The 22,479-nt window shown below is 32.4% G+C and overlaps 1 protein-coding gene across 1 annotated transcript in view; it reads left to right on the plus strand.

Annotated features, from left to right (window-relative positions):
* LOC114335767 (5-hydroxytryptamine receptor-like) overlaps positions 1-22,479 on the plus strand; it is a 614,707-nt gene that overhangs the window by 179,739 nt on the left and 412,489 nt on the right. The window contains exon 3 of the mRNA XM_050653048.1: positions 4,224-4,600. Coding sequence (XP_050509005.1) covers positions 4,224-4,600 — 377 coding nt within the window. The remainder of the gene's footprint in view (positions 1-4,223; positions 4,601-22,479) is intronic.

The following is a 22,479-nucleotide window of genomic DNA, read 5'->3' on the forward strand; positions in this document are numbered from 1 at the left end:
TTTTGTAGGTGGTGTTTAGGAGTGTTATTACCTGGTAGTTAGTACAGTGCTTTTTGTTTATTTTTTGTAGACTGCAATAATAATTCCTTCTTTTCATCCATCTGGCATTGATTCTTCTCGCCAAATATCTTAAATTAGCTTGTACGCCTCTCCTCCATATTTTAAGCACTTGGAGGGGATACCATCGCTACCTGGTGCCTCATTATTTTTTAAGTTTTTTAATTGCGTGTGTTACTTCTTAGTATGTCGGGTATTGGTCTTCTATTTCAGCTTTATATACTCCTATGTTTAATGTATTTCTGTTAGATGGGCCGTTTAATAGTGGATAGAAGCATTCCTTGCAGGTTTTTAGGACTTTCTTGTCAAAATATATTTTGTTGGTATAACACTGTCTTGTCTGTAATATCTTTTGCCGTTTTTCTCTTAGCTTTTGTAAAATATTTCCTCAAGGATTTCATAACGTAATTACAGATTGGTAGCTAAACTTTATACCATTAAGTTTTTCCCTTAACGTACTGTTTATTTCTTTAATTAAATGTTCTATTACAAAAAGAGTTGATTACATCACGGAAAAATCGTAATTTTTGCGTTGTCCTACGTATTTCATCCTGTACACAAAAATTTGTCAAGGATTTTTGCTAAACTTAATTTGAAAACTAGAACATAACTATTAACCTAATGTACAACGAATACTTATTTATTTTTTATAGTGTGTTTATTTAACCTTCCGATGACCAAGCGGGGAAATTTTGACCCCAGGGTATGTTTTTCTTTAATAAATTCAAAAGTATTTTCAATTTTAGACGTTTAGTAAAATACTGTCTATTATGTGTAATTCCAAGTAGTTTTACGCTAATGACGTCGACTTTGCAAAGTAACAAGACACTTACTCAACATACAGACTACACATGACACTAATACTCATGTTGTGAGTGGCTGAATGACATAAAGTCCATGCAAAAAAAAAGAAAACTTCATTTTTTTTTGTTAATTGTCATTTTTAACATTTTTGACCTAGGGTCATTTTTCCCCCCTTGGTCATCCGTGTAACAAAAAAAGGTTGGTCATCGGAAGGTTAAGGCCACTTACAAACGAACCACTTTTTCGTCTTTCACTTCGACTTAAAAAAGTGGTTCGTTTGTAACCGGCCTAATAGTTATCTCGAAATAAAAATAAGCATAACTTGTTAAATACTTTGTAGAATTCGGCATTTTATCCAATTCTGGAGGTTGAATATACATATGGTCTATATATTTTCTGAATAACTTTGTTGAACATACCTACTGTACCATAATGGAATTGAGGCGCTCAGAGCAACAGTGGCCTAACCCCAAAAACGAAGTTTCGAGATAAATGCAATCATTGCATTCGTATTTCCGTTGTGCTTATAGGATGGCGCTACAAATTATGTAGCGCCATTTAGCCAAATATAGTGGTGGGTTGTATAATGTGTAGGCCCTTGTTAATCCGAAGAATTAATGTTGCTGCTTTTATTGATATATAAACCTAAAAATTCTCAATTTGTGGCTTAGGCCATTGTTGCTCTGAGCGCTTGAATCATCGACTAATTTCGTACTAAAAACTCACCCTGTATATATTGATGTGATCTTGATTATTGATATGAGATAATATTCTTATATGTCATTTAATTTAATCAATGCATTAATCATAATATAATTAATTTACCAGATCACATATCAATATGTTTTCAATCTCAGGGCGAATTATAAAATTAATTACTTACTCTCGTGGCTTCTAAGTATTTCTCAATGGTTCCTAATCGGGATAGGAAAGAAAAGAGTAAAGTAATACACACATATGGGTTACAATTATAATCAAAATATTGTTTATTTTATTTAAATGGCAATCACTGCTTAATATTTGCTAGATCTTATTATTCTTAAACATAACATTTACAAATGGGAATCTTATTTCCTTTTGGTTTCCAATTTAAAGTTTTATTAACATTTAACTATTAGGATTTATTAGCAACAATTCTATTTAAGTTTGATGAAGCTTTTCTGATATTATTTATTATGTTCTTCAATTTATAATGTGGTATTTAATACGAAAAACCCATACATTCATGTCCAAACAAATGAGACTGACCTTTTTCTGGTGAACTGAGAATGTCTTCACACAAGACCCGTTTCCTGCTATCCTTGGCTGCGATCAAAACCTCGTCCTGGCTTTCAGTAATGTTCTCCTTTGAAAACTAGCTCGTATAGCTCTCGTTCCTGCTTCTGTCGTGATGCTGTATTCTACCTTTTTCGAAACTGCAATCAGCTACCGGGACACTCTTGGCTCAAGGAGGTTCTTTTACTCTCAACCTGGCCTACCTCTCGTTCCACGATAGATACTCCACACTCACGGAACTACACCGGCTTTCTCACTCTCCGTACACTACCGTCTACTACTGGACTTCACTTCTCGACAGCTCAAAACATTCTGATCTATCTTTTCCATTCATTCCCCTACTTTCTAAATATCCCTTCCAGATTCACAAATCAACCTTCCACCACCAACTCTCATTCGCAGTATTCCTCAAAACCAATTTTTAATCTTTCTAAATATGCTTAATGGATTTCCAAAAAAAATAGTTAATTCCCATTCTAAAATTACTTTCTACTATTTACAAAATTTAATGACCTATTATCTACTTCAAATGAGTCTTATTTAGCATAGGCTAATGATCGAACCTTCCACGAACAACGATAATGACCTATTATCGATTTCACTTGAGTTTTATTTAGCATAGGCTAATGATCGAACCTTCCGCGAACAACGATAATGGTACGCGCCATTCACTTTGTTTATTCTAAGCGCATTGCCACGAGTTTCGTTTAATCACTTCTTAAAATTAAATATAACAATTTGTTGTATACAGGTTGTTCTAAATTTATATGCCCGTGGTTGAGAAAATTGAAAATATTTTATATTAAATTGAATTCTGCTTATAATTATCAAAATTTAATTTTCAGATCAAATAGAAATATAACAATATATTCACCCTACATAGATACTTCGATAATATTATAAATATTATAATATTATAAATATTGTAAATATTATATATAGTGTCCCAAAAGTAGTGGAACGGTCGAATATATCACAAAACAAACATCGGATCGAAAAATCTGAAAAATACGTTTTCAGTAATTTTCAAAAATCTATTGAATGACAGCAAACACTACCCCCCAGGTGGGGGGTAACTTTAAAATCTTAAATGAAAACCCCCAGTTTTTGTTATAGATTTGCATTCCCTATGCAAAAGTAAGCAACTTTTATTCGAGATATTTTTTCGAATTGTGAACAGATGGCGCTATAATCGGAAAAAACGATGTGTCGTGATACCATTGGTAAATTATAGAAACGGTCCAATATCTCGAGTAATACATTTCGAAATGAAAAACCAAAAAATACGTGTTTAATATTTGTCAAAAAACTATCGAATAACATTAAACATGATCCTCCACCCCATCCCCTGGAGGTGGGGTAGGGGGTAACTTTAAAATATTAAATGGGTGCCCCCATTTTTTATTGCAGGTTTGAATTCCCCATGAAAAAATAAGTAACATCTGTTCGAAACATTTTTTATAATTGTTGATAGATGGCGCTATAATCGGAAAAGTACGATTTATTAGCGCCATCTATCAACAATTCTAAAAAATGTTTCGAATAAATGTTACTTAATCTTTCATGTGGAATCCAAAACTGCAATAAAAATGCCGGTTTCTATTTACGATTTTAGAGTTACCCCCACCCCACCTCCAGGGCGGGGAGTGGGTAATCTTGTTTGGTGTCGTTCGATAAGATTTTGAAAAATATTAAACACGTGTTTTTTGGTTTTTCATTTCGAAGTGCATTTCTCAAGATATTAGACCGTTTCTATAATTTACCTATGTTATCATGTTAAATCTGTTTTTCCGATTATAGTGCCATCTATCCACAATTCGAAAAAATATTTTAAATAAAAGTTGCTTACTTTTATGTTAGCAATCCAAATCTGCAATAAAGCTGGGCATTCCCATTTAAGATTTTAAAGTTACTCCCACCCCACATTTAGGGGTTGGAGTGGAGGGTCGTGTTTGCTGTCATTTGATAGATTCTTGAAATTTATTGAAAACATATTTTTCAGTTTTTCGATACGGTGTTTATTTCGTGAAATATTCGACCGTTCTGCTACTTTTGGGACACCCTATATATGTTTGTCATTGTTTCAGATACTGGGCAGTCACAAACATCGACTATATTCATCAAAGAACATCAAAACGTATTGGCATCATGATCTTCATTATTTGGCTAGTGTCGTTCTTCGTTTGCATAGCACCTTTATTGGGTTGGAAAGATCCCAACTGGGAGGTTCGCCTTAGGGATAAGAAATGTATAGTCAGCCAAGATATTTATTACCAGATATTTGCTACTGCTTCATCTTTCTATCTTCCTTTGATGGTCATCCTAATATTATACTGGAGGATATTTCAAACAGCAAGAAAACGGATCAGGAGAAGACAAGTTCTAAGTAAAAATAATGAAGAAGGAGCTAAGAATCCAGCCGCTGGAGGGATTGCTGGTGGACTTGCTGCGGCTAGTGGTACAGGTATTTTCCTTAATTTTTTATGTAGTGTTATTTTTAATACATAATATTATCAAAACTGAATAAAATTTTACGTTCTGAAGCCGTAGAGAAATCTAGGCGAGTGATTTACTCCTAAAAGGAGAGCTGAAAACGGATTATACCGATTTTTTTTTGCCACACCAAACCATTTTTATTTGATTTTATAATATTTTTAAAAGTTCAAATGTGTTGTCTGCTTTCAATTTGCCCAAAGAGGCCGACAATTGTAATTAAGAGCGTATGCGCAAAATTTCAGACTAATGCTTTTTAAATGCATTAATTTTTTTCAAACCCTGAGAAAACTAATAAATAGTTCTGGAAAATTTTAACGCAGAATGAAAAATTACATTATTACCGAGGGCCGAAAGTCCCTTAAAATAAACAAAAAGTTTCTTTTGAATGAGATATTCGAAATTAAAAATCACACTAAATTTTCTCTTATTTTTCACCCCTGTAACTTATTAAAATAAACATTATAGAAGTTTGCAGGGACGTTTCGCCCTCGGTAATACTGTATGCTTTCATTCTGCGTTTATATTTTTTAAAAATGCTTATTAGTTTTCTCGTGATTCGAAAAACATGAATGTATTTAAAAATCTTTGGCCAGAAATTTTGCGCTTACGCTCCTAAGAGTAGATACATAGTAGAGTAGTAGAGTTTTGTCACAGTAAATTATCAGCCACAAAAGTTTTAGTTATCTTTATATTTACTAAAATTTGACGACTCTTACTTTTACCAATATTTACTTGTATTTAATTGAAAAATGCATCGAGTACAACATACCACTGGTTCTTGCATTTGTAAATTACGAGAAGGCTTTTGATTCTGTAGAGTTTGAAACAGTACTGGAAGCCCTTAATCAAAGCCGAATGGCCTACAGGTACACGTCACCAATCAAAAACCTCTATGAGAACGCTACATCAGTTATACGACTACATGAAGACATAGAAAAGTTCAGCTTAGGTCGAGGAGTAAGACAAGGAGACAATATTTCACCTAAACTGTTCACGGCACCTCGAGAATGAATATTTAAGAACACTCAATGGCAAGATATAAGAGAGATTAAATCATCTGAGGTTTGCGGATGATGTATTAATCGCAAATAGCTTACAGGATAGAGTTTCTATGATACATTCGCTTAAAACTCTGTCTGAGAGAGTAAGATTAAAAATAAACTTTGAGGATACCAAACTTATAACAAATCTCGTAATCATTCATCATCATTCTCTTTGCCTTATCCCTATGCGGGGTCGGCTTCCCTAATTGCATTTCTCCACACAGTTCTATCTTGGGTCATATCAATATTAATCCCATTTACCAACATGTCCTGCCTAATCGTCTCCCTCCAGGTCTTCTTTGGTCTTCCTCTCCTCTCCTTCCAGGAATCTGCACTTCAGCTATTCTTCGTATTGGGTGATTAACGTCTCGACGTTGAACATGACCAAACCATCTTAACATATGCTCTCTCATTTTGGCATCAATTGTTGCCACACCTAGACTTCCCCTAATATACTTATTTCTAATTTTATCCTTCTTTGTCACTCCACTCATCCATCTAAGCTTTCTCATTTCCGCCACATGCATTCCTTGTTCCTCTTCTTTCTTTTTCACTGCCCAACATTCAGTTCCGTACATCATAGCCGGTTTTATGGCTTTTTTATAGAATTTTCCCTTCAACTTCATTGGAATTTTCCTGCCACACAGCACACCACTCACTTCTTTCCACTTCATCCATCCAGCCCTAATTCTACTGCATGCATCTTCATCTATTTCTCCATTACTCCGTAATACCGAACGCACAGTGGTTCCAAATGCCGAAAAGGTGGTCATGAGGTAAAATAAAAAGTCCCTATTTAGGGATTTTCATGTTTCCAGTTGATTTCTCATACTATCGTAGATTCGTAATAAGCAGGTATAAGAATCAGACTGGATATATTTTGGTTCATAGCTTAGGAACAAGTGAACCATGTCCGAGGTTATTTTGGCCGGCAGAGAATGTGAAAAAGAACGCGTAAATTGAAAATGCTGTAAAACGTTTTGTGGTTTATCAATTTTATCGCTGTAAAGCACATTCTTCTTTTTTAAGTATGTAGTAATGTCAGATGTAAGATAACTTAAGATTTAGTAACAATAAATGCTTTAAATTTGTTAATGCATAAATAGTGAAAATATACTTGAAATAATTAAAATTTTGTAAAGATACATTCAAAAAGTACAAAATTCTGCATAATTCTGCGACTAATGTTTATTAATCTTAAAATATATAGTAAGAAGATATAGACTCACTTTGGTTTAGCTGCCTATAACTGCCTATGCATTGCTTGCAGTTGTTTGAATACAAAAGTGGGAAATGACGCATACTACATGATTCAGGCGATTGTTGAGTATGTATGGGTGATTGTACATAAGTATTAAGTTTTGAATATTGTACTTCATAAAGAAAATGTATTGGTAATAAGCAATTTCAAAGGTCCCTTATAAAATAAAATTTTAAACAAATATGCGTTTAAAATAAAACTTTGGAATTTCTTTTGGGCATAATGGATTCGCCATTTGGTTTAAAAAAAATAATATTAGATTTGTAATCAGCGACCTGAAACTACGAAATTTGACAAAAACATTTGCGTTTTGATTGATATTTTCAATTTGTTTCCGCCATTTTGGAGCCGCCATTTTGTTTTTCAGAAAAAATAATGTCAGATTGGTAATCAGCGATGCGAAAAACCCTTAAGTACGAAAGTAATTCCGAAGTGTATAAACAATATGTATATGCTTTTAAAGGTTCAATCATGACCACCTTTTCAGCATTTGGAACCACTGTGCGAACCTATGTACTTAAAACTATTGCTTTTCACAATCATTTCACCATTCAAAGATACCATTTTATTTGTAGTAACTCATATGTAAATGAACATTCCAAATACTCTGTTTTTGTTCAACAAGTTTTAAACCTTTTACCTCCAGAGCTTGTCTCCACTGTTCCAGTTTTTGTTATAAGTCTCTTTCACTATTTCCTATTAACACTACATCATCAGCATACATTAGGCACCATGAAATACTACCCTGCAGTTTCGCTTTTATCTGGTCCAAAACTAATGAGAATAAATAAGGACTAAGCACCGAGCCTTGGTGAAATCCTACTTTAACCCTTAACTGGTCCGGCGTCGTCTGACAGACGATTCAATAATTTTGATTATTTTTTATTGGAAATTGGCACCGCCCACAGGCAAGTCGTTCTATCTAATCCTTAAACTATTGGAGCTTGACAAGTGGGTGTATTTGAGACAAGTTTCTCTCAGTTCCTAAAAAGTTATCGCAACAGTTAGGTTGAGAGTAGTTTCTCAGACGACGCCGGACCGTTGGTGTCACTTTTTTGTGTTCATACTTGGAGTTCAAGAAGAACAAGAGGATGTTCTTATTTTAGAAAAACGCAAGATTTGTAGTTTATGTCCTTGTAGAAAGCGCAGGATGACAAAATACCTGTGCTTGCGTTGCAAAAAGCCTGTTTGTTTGGGATGTACAAAACCACTACCTATGTAAAAATTGCATATAAAATAGGTAAACTTTGACTGATGCTGGAAACAAACATTTTTGATCGATTTTTATTTTACCTAGTTTTTTGTTTAGTGTGCAGTTTGAGCATCTATCCCAGCAATACATTTTGTTTTTCATGTTGTTTTTTATATTATTTTTATTTACTTTACAAAACTATGTACTTTTTCACAAATATTTGTGCGAATTTCAGTTTTATTTTAATATTTTTTTCTTAACCCAAATAACGCCCAAATTTAATACGTTCACTTTTATATAAACATATCAAGGTATGTTTGTAACATTTATTTATATAAAAAAATTATTTTTGAGTGTTGTTTGGCTTTCTTAAAGACAGTAGTTTCGCAGACGACGCCGGACCAGTTACGCTACTGCTACAGTACCGGACCAGTTAAGGGTTAACCTGAAATGTATCAGTCTCTCCCACACCTGTCTTAACACTAGTCGTTACTCTATAAAATTAAAAAAGACAAATTTCGTAATGAGTGGAAATATAACTATTGACAATATACCATACAACAAACAGAAACTTACAAATATCTGGGAAACGAGATCAAAATAAGCAGAGACAATCACACACATGAAATACAGAGGCAAGTAGGCCTTACATGGACAGCATTTGGCAAACTAAGCCATATTCTAAAAAGTTCAATTCCCATGAGTCTCAAGCGAAAGGTTTATAACCAATGTATTTTGCCTGTACAAACTTATGGAACAGAGACTTTAACACTGATGCAAAAATCCGCAAATATACTCAGAGTTACACAACGAGTCATGGAACGTGCAATGCTGAACGTGAGCCTTCGACACCACATAACAGTCCAACAAATCAGACAAAGATAAGGAGTTCAAGACGTTATCGAAAGAGGTAAAACGCTTAAGTTGAACTGGGCAGGGAACTTAGCTAGAACACAAGATGGACGGTGGATACGACGAATCATGGAATTGGGGCCCAGAAACTATAAAAGAAGACGAGGACGACCACCGACTACAGGGACCGACGACATAAAAAAAAAGCGGGAAACTGGTTACAAGCGGCCCAATGTAGAGAACACTGGAAAGAACTGAGGAAGGCATATGTCCAGCAGTGGACGCGATTGGCTGAATTATGATGATGTTGACTTTTATTTAATAATTAACGTTATGCATATCTACGACATTTTAAATCGTCTTCTTCTTTTTCCTTCTTCTTAGCTTTCTATCGTCCACGTTTGGACATAGGCCTCTCCCAACTCCTTCCATCACTCTATCTCGAGCAACATATTTCCAATTTGTTCCGGCTACTCTTTTAATATCATCAACTCACCTCATCTGTGATCTTCCTCTCGGTCGTTTACTTTTAGCCCGATCAAAGAACAATCTGACCCCAAAAAAAATAAAGGAAGGATGAAAATTTTAGAATAGGTAGTTGAAATTGTCTATTATTATATAAGAAAAAGTTTACAATTCTACATGCTCTCCATTTTACAAAAATGGAGGGGACTACCCCGTCTCGAAAACGAAAAAAATACATTCAAAATAAGACCGAAATTGGATAAAATGACTAATTCTAAACAACTTTTCTTCTATAGAGTTTTTTCGCTAAGTCAAAACTTTTGGAGTCATTTGCGAGTGCATTATGTTCATGTTTAATAAAATAAAACATGTTTTTGGACGGTTTTTCGGAGATAACTCAAAAAGTAAATATTTGAGCGAAAAAATATTCTTAGCAAAAATATAGCCCATAAAAAATTGAAAAAAAAATGGTGTATACATGAGGTCTGTAGACCCAATAGAAGCAGAGTTGCAGCTAATGAAAAGTAGGTTCTTCTTCGTCAAATTCCAAATCGAGTATTTCAATGTGAAATAACCCAAAAACGGAGCACTTTTAGGGGGAAATTGATTTTAACTTTTTTAAAGTGTTTAGAAAAAGGTTCATTTTTGTTTTTTAAAAAAACTTGTAATATTAAAAGTAAGTGAATTACGCTCAAAATATTGTTGGTCCCTTTTATTTTTTGGTAAAAAAATCGCGAAAATCACCCCCTAATTAGCATCACATATAAATTTTAACATTACCACTTCACAAGTTATTTTGTCTGTGTATTATTTATATGATATGTAAGTTTCATCGGTTCAAAGTGCTTCGTTTTGAAAAATCTGTAGTTAAAATGGCTTGAACGAGTAACTAATCACGAGTTTAGGCAAACTTTAAATAGCCATAGCATAACCAATTTTTGTCTAACAAGAAAACAAAAAATCAAATATATTCAGAAAAGCAAAACGTACATTATATTACTCTTTGAGATTTTTGCTATTTCTAATTGTTCTTAAGTTAATTCCATAAAAAAATATGATTTTTTTTCAAAATTAAAAAAAAAAGTTTTATTTTAAACCCAATTTTTCTCAAAACTGTGCACTTTGAACCAATGAAACTTATAGATAATATAAACAATACATAAGTAAAGTAACTTGTAATGCGGTAACGATTAATTTTATTTGGGAAGCTAATTAAGGGGTGATTTTCGCCATTTTTTACCAAAAAATAAAAGGGAACAACAATATTTTGAGCATAACTCACTTACTTTTAATGTTAGAAGTTTTTTTAAAAAATAAAAAAACCTTTTTTTAAATACTTTAAAAAAGTTGTAATGAATTTTCCCCGAAAAGTGCTCCGTTTTTTGGTTATTTCACATTGAAATATTCGATTTGGAATTTGACGAAGAAGAACCTGCATTTCATTGGCTGCAACTCTGCTTTTACTGGGTCTGCAGACCTCACGCATACACCATTTTTTTTTAATTTGTTATAAGCTATATTTTTACTAAGAATATTTTTTTCGCTAAAATACTTACTTTTTGAGTTATCTCCTAAAAACCGTCCAAAAACATTTTTTTTGGTTAAAAATTAACACATGTTCACTCGCAAATAACACGAAAAGTATTGACTTAGTAAAAAACTCTATAGAACAAAAGTTACTTAGAATGAGTCATTTGATCCAATTATTTTGAACGTATATTTTTTCACCCCCGAGAAAAAATTTTTCACCCCGTATTTTCCAATTTTTGTAAAATGGAGGGGATGTAGAATTGTAAACTTTTTCTTATATAATAATAGACAATTTCAACTGCCAATTCCCAAATTTTCTTCCTTCCTTTATTTTTTGGAGGTTTTCGTAAAATTTTGCGTTCCCTGATCGGGCTATTTGGTAAGGTCTCCAATGTTGTATTGCTGCATTCCAACGTTGGTCTTTTTGTCTAGCAGTGTGGATTGCGAAGCTCCATTTAAGTTTGGCAACTTTTGTTGTTATGTCCTCGACTTTTGTTTTTGATCTTAGCCAGTCGTTCCTCTTTTATCTGGCAGTCGTGTACCTAACATTACTCTTTCTGTTGTGGCTAGTTTATTCAGGTTTTGCTTGGTTAGGGTCCAGGTTTGACATCCGTATGTCGTGATGCACTGGTTGAACAATTTGCTCCTCAAGTATTGGGGTATTTTGCGGTTCTTAAGTATCCAACTAAGTTTTACAAATCCTGCCCATGCTAGTCTTGCTCTCCTAGTAATTTCTCCACTTTGGTTCTCTTTGTCAAGTTTCGGGATTTGTCCTAGGTAGATATATTCCTTGCATCGTGTTATAATATAAAAATCTTAATTACAATTATGTTAAAAATTATTGAAATGCAGTTGTCGCTTTGCTAATTTGTTTAGCATTGTGATTTTTAACGTCCATGCATCACATCCATACAATAGGACAAAGCACACATATCATTCCAGGGCCTTCTTGCGAATATGCATCGACAGGTTTCTATTATATAAAACTATTTCCAGGTCATAAAATCCTTACGTTATATTTAGAATCTGGTTATTATCTCTTCATCACAGTTATAACTTATATTCGTCCAGCTGCCAAGGTGTTTAAAATTGATTACACGTACTATCTCCCCTCCGATAAGAGAAAGCAGACCTTGATCTATATTTATTTTCGAACTGCCATCCCCTTTGTCTTTGAAATGTTGATTTTAAGGCCTCTCCAAAAATTTGCTTTACTGACTTGATTTACTATTGTCTCGAGATCTTTTAAATTGTCTGCAAGATCGGCTGTATCCTCAGCGTACCTGATACTGTTGATTATTTCTCCCTTTTGTCGTGTCATCCAAAGCAACCCTAAAGATTTCTTTAGCGTGTAGATTAAAAAGAGAGGGGCTACTTGATTATACCTAATATAAGTATTTTAGCAGTCTCATATCGTATTGGTCAAGTTCTGCTGCCTGAGGGCAATAGAAAAGTGTGTGGTGTTGTATTCGATATAAATAAATTATAATCTTATATCTTAAACAAATCGCCCTATATATGAATAAACAACTATGGTGTATCTGTAGCGCACATTGTGATATATGGTCCTAATATACCGTGATAGTCGTGACGTCAAATCAATGTTGGTTACTCTGGAAAGGTTTCCAAACAAAGCAAAAATTCACACGTGGTGTTTGTTTTCGTTTCTATAATTGAAGTATATTGCTTGTAGGATATTTAATTTTTACAAAATGGTAATGTGTTGGGTACCCGTGATTGTAATCAATGCTCATAGTATATTTCACACCATATTACCAAATAGGACTGGTTAAGAACCTGAAGAAACGCAGTAAGTATAATGTAGTGTGTAAATCCTTGATTTTGTGTAAGGACATTTATAAAATTAAAAGCAATATGATTGAGATGACTAAGAAGCACACAATGTCTTTAGAAATAATGTACAGATGATTGTTAAAACAAAATAAAATTAAAAATGATTACAAATCACGTGTATAATCAATTGACAGAAGTCAAACTTTTGCTTTGTTTGGAAACCTTTTTGACGTTTTGAGGTCACACTATCACGGTACATTACAATAGCGAAAGACACAATATCTTTCTTGGCTTTTCAATACCTTAGTTTTAGGACACCATTGCAATTTTTAAAACTTACGTAACTATCTAAAGGACATAAACACTCCTAACAAATTATAAATAAATTTTAAGTTTCATAGATCTTATTATAAATTTTTATTTTTCATTAAAATGCCAACTGAAATTGTAATTTACTATTGAACGTAATTTTATATTGAAATCATTGTCTTTTGTCCTCTGTCTAATAACTCTCAATAGTGGATACGGTTAATAAGTAAAAAATCAATTGTAATATATGTAGTACATGGAAACTAATGACATTAAATATTGAGAGAATTGATTATTTGTAACTCTCCCAGAATGTATCGTTTTACTATTTAAAATGTCTAAAGTTATAGAAAAAAATCAATCTAAATGAAGGATATATTGAACTGTTACAATAGCTTTAGTGAAAATAGTGGTAAGTAATTACTAGATAAAGCAACTAGATATAGCAAATATATCGATCTTTTTGGGACAATGTGGGTTTGCGTAAAAGCATTTTAATTAAAAGCATTGGCAAATTAAAACATAGAAATCCAGTTTACACCTAATCGATACAGAAAATATATTAACAAAAACCAACCACTACAATGCCATAGCCATAAGCCGCTTTAGATCCAAAATACCACCTTCAATATTTTTGTATTTGTTATATTCTAATGATGTACTAACTTATTTATATAAATACATGGATGATTAAACCTGGATATTCGGTAATTAGCGTATCTTAATAATAAAATAATAAATCAGATATTAAACAAATACCAAATGTGTACTGATTTTAACACAGATGCATCAAAAGATTCTTGTGGCATAGGTGCGGCTTATATTGTTCCTCTGCAAGTACAACGCATATTTAAATTGAGTAAAAAACATATTATTACAGCAGGAACTTTGCCATTACAAAAGCAATAGAATTTACAATAGAGAGTAATACTACATACTCCATAATTTTTTCTGATTCCCGTTCAGTTTTAAGAATAATCTAAAATCACATTTGTAAACAATTCCGCATAGCTTACATAGCCAAAATATAAACGTTGCTCTCTCAAATACAAGAAAGTAGAAAACTAATTTTTGTTTGGGTAAAAGCTCACTCAGGCATCAAATACCCGGTTGGGAGAACATGTTACGCCCTTATTAGTATGATAGAATTGATTCAAAAAATGACATAACCCAGACATCCAAAGTGAAAGTTATCCTTCGACACCAAATTGTTCTATATGGTCCTTATAATGTTCAGAAGAAAGTCACACCTTTTTGAGCGTCGGGTTTGGGGGGGGGGAGAGGGGGGAGAAGTCGGTAAATTCGTAGTTTCTTACGTTTTTCATCAATATTTCTAAAACTATAAGGTTTAGCATGAACAACCTTCTATACAAAAATGTTCTACATTAAATTTGAAATAAAAAAGGTCCTATACATAATCCTTCTAAAATGAACGGTTCCAAAGTTACGGAGGTAGTATAGTATAATTGGTCCAAAAATAGACCTTACCCAGACATCCAAAGTAAAAGTTTTCCTCCAACACCAAATTGTTCTATATGGTCCACATATTGTTCAGTAAAAAGTTACACCATTTTGAGCGCCCGGTTTTGGGGGGAGATGGGGGAGAAGTCGGTAAATTAGTAGTTTTTTAAGTTTTTCGTCAATATTTCTAAAACTATGTTTAACCGTAAACAATGTTCTATAAAAAAATGTTCTACATAAAATTTAAAACAAAAATGGTCCTATCCATAATTGTTATAAAATCAACGGTTCCAGAGTTACGGAGGGTGAAATGGGGAGGTTTTCGATACTTTTCATATTTTTTGGGCAATTGATGATGATTTTGGGTAGTGAGGTTGACGTTTCTTCAAGGGCTTATCACTAATATATACCATCGGCCACTGAAATAGCAAATCCTGTTAAAGAAAATTTCTTTCAATCAGTAAAATTATTATAAATTGCCGAAAAAATATAAAAAGTATCTAAAACCTCCACGATTCACCCTCCGTAACTCTGGAATCGTTGACTTAACAATTATGTATAGGACCTTTTTTGTTTTAAATTTTATGTATAACATTTTTGTATAGAACATTGTTTACGCTAAAGCATATTTTAGAAATATTGACGAAAAACATAAAAAAAACTACTAATTTACCGATTTCTCCCCCATCTCCCCCCAAACCGGACGCTCAAACTGGTGTAACTTTTTACTGAACAATAGCTAGACCATATAGAACAATTTGGTGTTGGAGGAAAACTTTTACTTTTAATGTCTGGGTTAGGCCTTTTTTGGACCAATTATACTATACTACCTCCGTAACTTTGGAACCGTTCATTTTAGAAGGGTTATGCATAGGACCTTTTTTGTTTCAAATTTAATGTAGAACATTTTTGTATAGAAGGTTGTTCATGCAAAACCGCATGGTTTTAGAAATATTGACGAAAAACTTGAAAAACTATAAATTTACCGATTTCTCCCCCATTCCCCCCAAACCCGACGCTTAAAATGGTGTGACTTTTTTCTGAACATTATGTGGACCATATAGAACAATTTGGTGTTGGAGGATAACTTTCACTTTGGATGTCTGGGTTTGGATCTAGTTATACCATACTATATTAACATTGGACGAGATAACAAATATAGCCAAGGATAATTTATATCAAGAATGCTCTAAAAAATAGATACAGGTATTTCTATTTGACAAAATGCACAAGATAAGCATTGTTAGAACCCGACATATCCAGAACAACGATATACCAGATGAAGTTTGGACACGCTTGCCATCCGGCCTTTTTATACTAAATAAATATAGTTGATAACAATATTTGCAAAAATAGTGTAGATGTGGATAAAATATTTTTTAATTATAGCAAGTATACACAATTACGGTCCCTACAATGCTATGAACCTTTTAGCACTGAAACTTTTTTTTTATCTTTCAGTCTAAAGTTATGTTGTAGAATAACTACTAGATTAGGCTTGTAAAATTAAATGTCTCTTCGTTTGTTTATATACCTACCTTACCGTTGTCTACGCAGTGTTTGTTTTAAAATAATGGTTAGAACTATCCTTGGGCGAGAAAAGTGTGTCCCTTGCCTAATCCAATAATTCTTAGTATGAAAAATCCTCAAAAGGAAAAAATTACTTTAAAAAAATTGTTTGTTATAATCACAACAAATTGGTCGGTCAGCCTAAGATAACCTTACACTACTTGGACAAAAAATTTATGCGATAAAATCGACACCCCCATCGAACAAGATTGTAACTCAAGTTAAATCTTTTTTCAGATTTCAACACAGGCGAATTCAGCAAAAAATTGCGCACATGTCAATATAAAAGACATAGTTTAATTATCAATAGTTTGGCTAACAAAAAGTTGTATTTTAAGTTACGTATGCCATTTTAATACATTTTAGCGTGAAGAATGCAGTATCACAGGATACTCCCTATGTAAAATATTTACTTTCTTGATACTTGACCGTTAACAAGGTTTTTAAATGATTTTCAACTTTGTTGCACGTATGTTTAATTTATAATGTATTCAAACATATGGTGCATTTCATAAGTCAAGTTATCGAAATAAAAGTAAAAACGAATTTACGGAGTTTTTTTCCTTTTTGGTAGTTGCTGTGGACAAAATAAGTTTCGAATAGTGTTTGCTAAGTACTTATGTGTAGTGAAAAAGTTTAATATTAACATTACACATGTATTTTTTAGAAATAGAACATTCACAAAACGAGGGTGATTCAATGCATGCCCTTATAGAAAAACGGAAAAAACATTCAGTCGTATATGCTTCACACCAATGGATAACCATGATACGATATGCCAAATCATCAGGCAAGCCTAAATCCGTAAATTAATGAAATAAATCAGAAGCAACTTATAAATTTTAACCCATTTAAGGACACACATGTTAATTTTGAAGTAGATATTATTAGTAAAAGAGTAAAGTAATAAAGTAAAATAGTTTAAAATTAAATATTTACAGATACGCAATAAAAACGCGAAAAATTTGAGATATTTTATAGCATGGTTTTTCCATAGTGATAGAATATTATTGTTATTGTAAAATTTAATATTTCAAATTAAAATTGTGTAAACTGTGAGTTAATATTTTGTTTAAATATACCATAAAAACTCATTTCCTCCTAGCTATATTGCAAATAACCCAAAACATACAACCTTTTAATAGTTAAACGGGAAAAATAATTAACACTGAGAGTGTAAAATGGTTGTTAGTCGAGTTACAACCTTTTTCTACGAACACTCATGTTTAATCTCAAGGTTGTATCTCAATCAATCTCAAGATTCTCAATAGCTAATAAAATTAAAAAGCATACATCTCACAGTAATCCCTTATTATGTTATAAATATCATATCACATTAGTGTAAAAGGGTCTAATCTTGTCGCTACAAATTTTTAAAAATTCTTGTTTTAGTTTTTTGCCTCTCCTGTAAAATCGCTAAAAATGAGTTACAACCTTGTTCGATGGGAGTGTCGTAATAACCGTTGACCTACCCAAAACAGGACGCATATGGCCGGTACTAGAAATTCGCAATTGATGAAATCGATTAATCTCTGGAAGGTAAATAAACATCAACTTAAATTACAAAACGTCATCTTTAAATAGCTCTAGAACTCTTAGGAATCTCCGGTCTTTGTTTGTCGGAGAATTTCTAGACAACCTGTATAGTCGTAAAAATAGAGAACGAAATAATAATACTAGATCAGTTTTTTATTGGATTGTTTGTAGTTAACTGAAATATTAGGCGTTTTCTTTTGGCAATTTTTTTTAGCCGATATTAAAATTGGCAATTTATATTGCAGGCATTATCTTTCTTAGTCAACTATTTCCAACACATCGATTTTCTATACTAAAAGTAAAAAAACTGTCTTCCTGCTTTTTTTACGACACACCTACAGCAAAAAACATTTATTATCTTGAATTTGTACAACCACTTTTAAAGATGAGTGACAATCGTGTGATTGGAGAGAATAAAAGCAATTAAAATTTGCACTTCCATTGCACCTTAATTTTCAGGGAATCAGTGTAAATTAAATTGTGACTATTGCGTCAAAGCTTAAGCTTTATAGGGACATCGAAGAAACAAATGAGGCCACGGAATTGTTTATTTCTACGTGTTGGTAGTAATATAGTCACTGTGTTGGGTAAGGTGACATTTTAAGTTTAACGTGTTAATGTAAAGTTTAGTTACGATATTCTTTTAAACAAGTATTTTTAACAAAATTATGTGAGAAATGCTGTTTAGTACGTTCCTTGACGGTAAAATATTGCAAAACCTATATGTTTTAAAGAACCGCTCATATTGACATGAAATTTGGCATACACTTAGGTAGCATGTCAAAGAAGGAAAGTGATATTGTATTGATGTTTTCTTTTGCCATGGGGAGGAGTTTAACGCCTTCTCGGGGGTGAAGAAATATACGTTCAAAATAAGTCCATAAACTAACTAATTCTAAGCAACTTTTGTTCTCTAGCATTTTTTCACTTAGTCATTTTCGAGCTAACATATTCATTTTTCAACAAACAATCACATTTTTAAAAGCTTTTTGCAAATAACTCAAAAAGTTAGCATTTTATTGAAAAAAGCAAACATTAGCAAAAATAAAGCCCCTAAAAAGTTTTAAAAATGGTGTATGTATAAGATTCCTAGACCCAGTCAAATAAGGGTTGTAAATAATAAAAAATAGGTTTATATTTGCAAAATATTCCAAATCGAATATTTCAACGTGAAATAACCAAAAAATTAAGCACTTTTTGGCGAAAACTCATTCAAACTTTATTTTTGTTTCTAATATAGGTTTCGCTAAGGAGTTTCGAGAAAGAAGAAGAAAAAAGTTTCTAGCAAAGATTTCTTTTCTTTGCTAAAAAAATCGTGAAAATCACCCTCGAATTAGCATCACTAATGAAATTATTCATTACCACTTCATAAGTTGCTTTACTCGTGTATAGTATTTTTACTACAAATGCGATATTACGTAGCTCAAAATTTTTGACATAAGAGTATAAACATGGCAATAATGAAAAGTCACATTCTAATGTTTTGACAATTCTCTTACGTCAAGAATTTTGACCTACGTAATATCGCTTTTGTAGTAAAATACTATATATGCATTGTTTATATGATCTATTTGCATGATAAGTTTCATCGGTTCAAAGTGCTTATTTTTGAAGGGGCTGTAGTTGAAACGACTTGAACTAGTCAATAATCACGAGTGTATGCAAGTTTTAAACAGCCATGTCTTAACCAATTTTTGTCTTAGAGAAAAACAAAAAATCCGAAATATTAAGAAAAGCAATGTTTTAACATCTTCATTTGTGGTAATTTCTGGTGGCTCCGGTTCTAGCGCCATTTGTTCTGCCTCTGCATAGAGCTTTTTTAGGTAGTCAATCTATGTATCCTTTTTATGTGTTTTGGTTCTATTAGCTCCTTTATCTCCGTTTTTTGACCTCATATAAAACGCCATAAATTCCTTTTGCAGACCATAAAACTCATGTTCCAGTTCTTCCGAAAACGGTCCCTGTGATAATTTTTTATTCTTCTCACGAATGAATGTGTAAATAACTCAAAAAGTTAGCATTTTATTGAAAAAACAAACATTAGCAAAAATAAAGCCCATAAAAAGTTTTAAAAATGGTGTATGTATGAGATTCCTAGACCTAGTCAAATAAGGGTTGTAAATAATAAAAAATAGGTTCATATTTGTAAAATATTCCAAATCGAATATTTAAACGTGAAATAACCAAAAAATTAAGCACTTTTTGGCGAAAACTCATTCAAACTTTATTTTTGTTTTTTAATATAGGTTTCGCTAAGGAGTTTCGAGAAAGAAGAAGAAGAAGAAGAAAAAAGTTTCTAGCAAAGATATTTCTTTTTTTTGCTAAAAAATCGTGAAAATCAACCTCGAATTAGCATTACTAATGAAATTATTCATTACCACTTCATAAGTTGCTTTACTCGTGTACAGTATTTTTATTACAAAAGCGATATTACGTAGGTCAAAATTAACTAAAATTAAATTAAGTCAAAATAAGTAGGTTAAAATAATAAACATGGCAATAATGAAAAGTCACATTCTAATGTTTTGACAGTTCTCTTACGTCAAAAATTTTGACCTACGTAATATCGCTTTTGTAGTAAAATACTATATATGCATTGTTTATATGATCTGTTTGCATGATAAGTTTCGTCGGTTCAAAGTGCTTATTTTTGAAGGGGCTGTAGTTGAAACGACTTGAAATAGTCAACAATCACGAGTGTATGCAAGTTTTGAACAGCCATGTCTTAACCAATTTTTGTCTTAGAGAAAAACAAAAAATCCGAAATATTAAGAAAAGCAATGTTTTAACATCTTCATTTGTGGTAATTTCTGGTGTCTCCGGTTCTAGCGCCATTTGTTCTGCCTCTGCATAGAGCTTTTTTAGGTAGTCAATCTATGTATCCTTTTTATGTGTTTTGGTTCTATTAGCTCCTTTATCTCCGTTTTTTGACCTCATATAAAACGCCATAAATTCCTTTTGCAGACCATAAAACTCATGTTCCAGTTCTTCCGAAAACGTTCCCTGTGATAACTTTTTATTCTTCTCACGAATGAATGTGTATCATTTCCTATTCTCTTATTAACTTATTTATTTTTAGCACGTAAGCAAAACGCTCGGACAGGTCGATTTTTAAAATAATCATAGTATATTATAGCATCAATATTTCGAACTTTACGCGATCCCTTTTCAGGCGACAGGCATAAATTTGATTTTTTTAAATGAGAAAGTACATCATCTGATAACTCATTTAAAAGTTTTGAAATACTGATTACAAAAATGTATAATACTTTAATCCTGTTTGAGGGCGTAGGTGAAAAATTTTGGTCGAACTCTTTTTGAACGCATTAATTTTTCTCGAATCCTGAAAACGAAAGAGTATTTTTGAAAAATTTAAACGTAGAATGAAATACTACGTTATTATGGAAGGCCGAAAGTCCCTTAGAATAAATAAAAAATTTCTTTGAATGAGATACTTATTTGAAATTAAAAATTACACTCAATGTTCTCTTTTATTTTCACCCCAGTAACTTAATAAAATAAACACAGAAGTTTTCAGGAACTTTCGACCCTTAGTAATAATATAATCTTTCATTCTGCGTTTAAATTTTCCAAAAATACTAATTAGTTTTCTCACGATTCGAAAAAATTAATTCATTTGAAACATTGAATATTTTGATAGGCGTCATTTTGCGCCTGTGCCCTTAATAATTTTAATTTATTTTTTGGTTTTCTTTGCCAATCACTTCATTTTGAACAACCAGCACTTATTTAACATTTTCTACATATTTTTAATTTCCTGACATATTACTTTTATTTTGTAGCATCGTACCTGTAATGGATCCATCATTTGCTGCACTTAATGTTTCATTATTATCCTTTGTCTCTACTTATTTGCCAGTATTGATCTGGCTTGTTTATATCCTTTCGTAGGATATGAGTACCGCGATAAAACAGCTAACCCCAACTCCTCGGGGGTAAGACTCCCCAGTGTACATAAACACCGAGATTTATGACTTAACCTAAAATTACGTAAAGTTATACTATATTTATAGTATGGAGCTCTTTTCATATATTAAATTGATACTGATCTGTAATAAAACAAGGTCGGAAAAACAAGAATTTTAAAAAAGGTGTTTCTGTTATATATGTATATTAATTTATGATGACAAAAAGAAGTAGCTTTAAAACTATATAATAAAAAACTCAAGAACAATAGACGATACCATTAAAAATGTTTTCCCATAAACGGCTGCCGGATGATGAAAGCTCTAAGTTTTGAAAGTTCTTCAACATTGCGATTGATAATAAGACACCGTGAAAGAATGTAGAGGACTAGAACTTGAACTTTGGTATCTAAGCTGAATGTTTTAAGATGTATGATAAAAGCCCCTCGATTATTTTCAAATATTTGTGAATGAAGGTACATTTAATTTACTACATTATGCAAGAAACCAATCTATACCTCCATCAGAAGTTGAATATAGGTGGTCACGACTCAAAATCTAGAATTCATAAATGAGTGGTTACAAATACCGAAAAAATAAAGACTTTTTGGCCGTTCGTGTGTCGATGGGATTACAAAGATTGCCAAAGTTGTGTTTGTATTAGTAAAAAAATTCATTATACAAAACCAAAGTAAAGTGTCTTATGCTGCGTAATGGTCTTGAATTATTACTTGCCCATTTACATTGTATTGATAATAAAAAAGTGACAAAGTAATTGTCACGCATAGCAGTATAAGACGTTATCCCTGTTAGAGAAGCTGGTATCAAATTTTTAAAAAAGAAATGGTAGTGGTCGAGGAAGAACTATGCATTGATAAATCCGTAGTTATGTTTAGGGACAAACTTTCG

Source organism: Diabrotica virgifera, chromosome 6 (assembly GCF_917563875.1).
Source record: "Diabrotica virgifera virgifera chromosome 6, PGI_DIABVI_V3a".
In the NCBI taxonomy this organism is placed as follows: Eukaryota; Metazoa; Arthropoda; class Insecta; order Coleoptera; family Chrysomelidae; genus Diabrotica; species Diabrotica virgifera.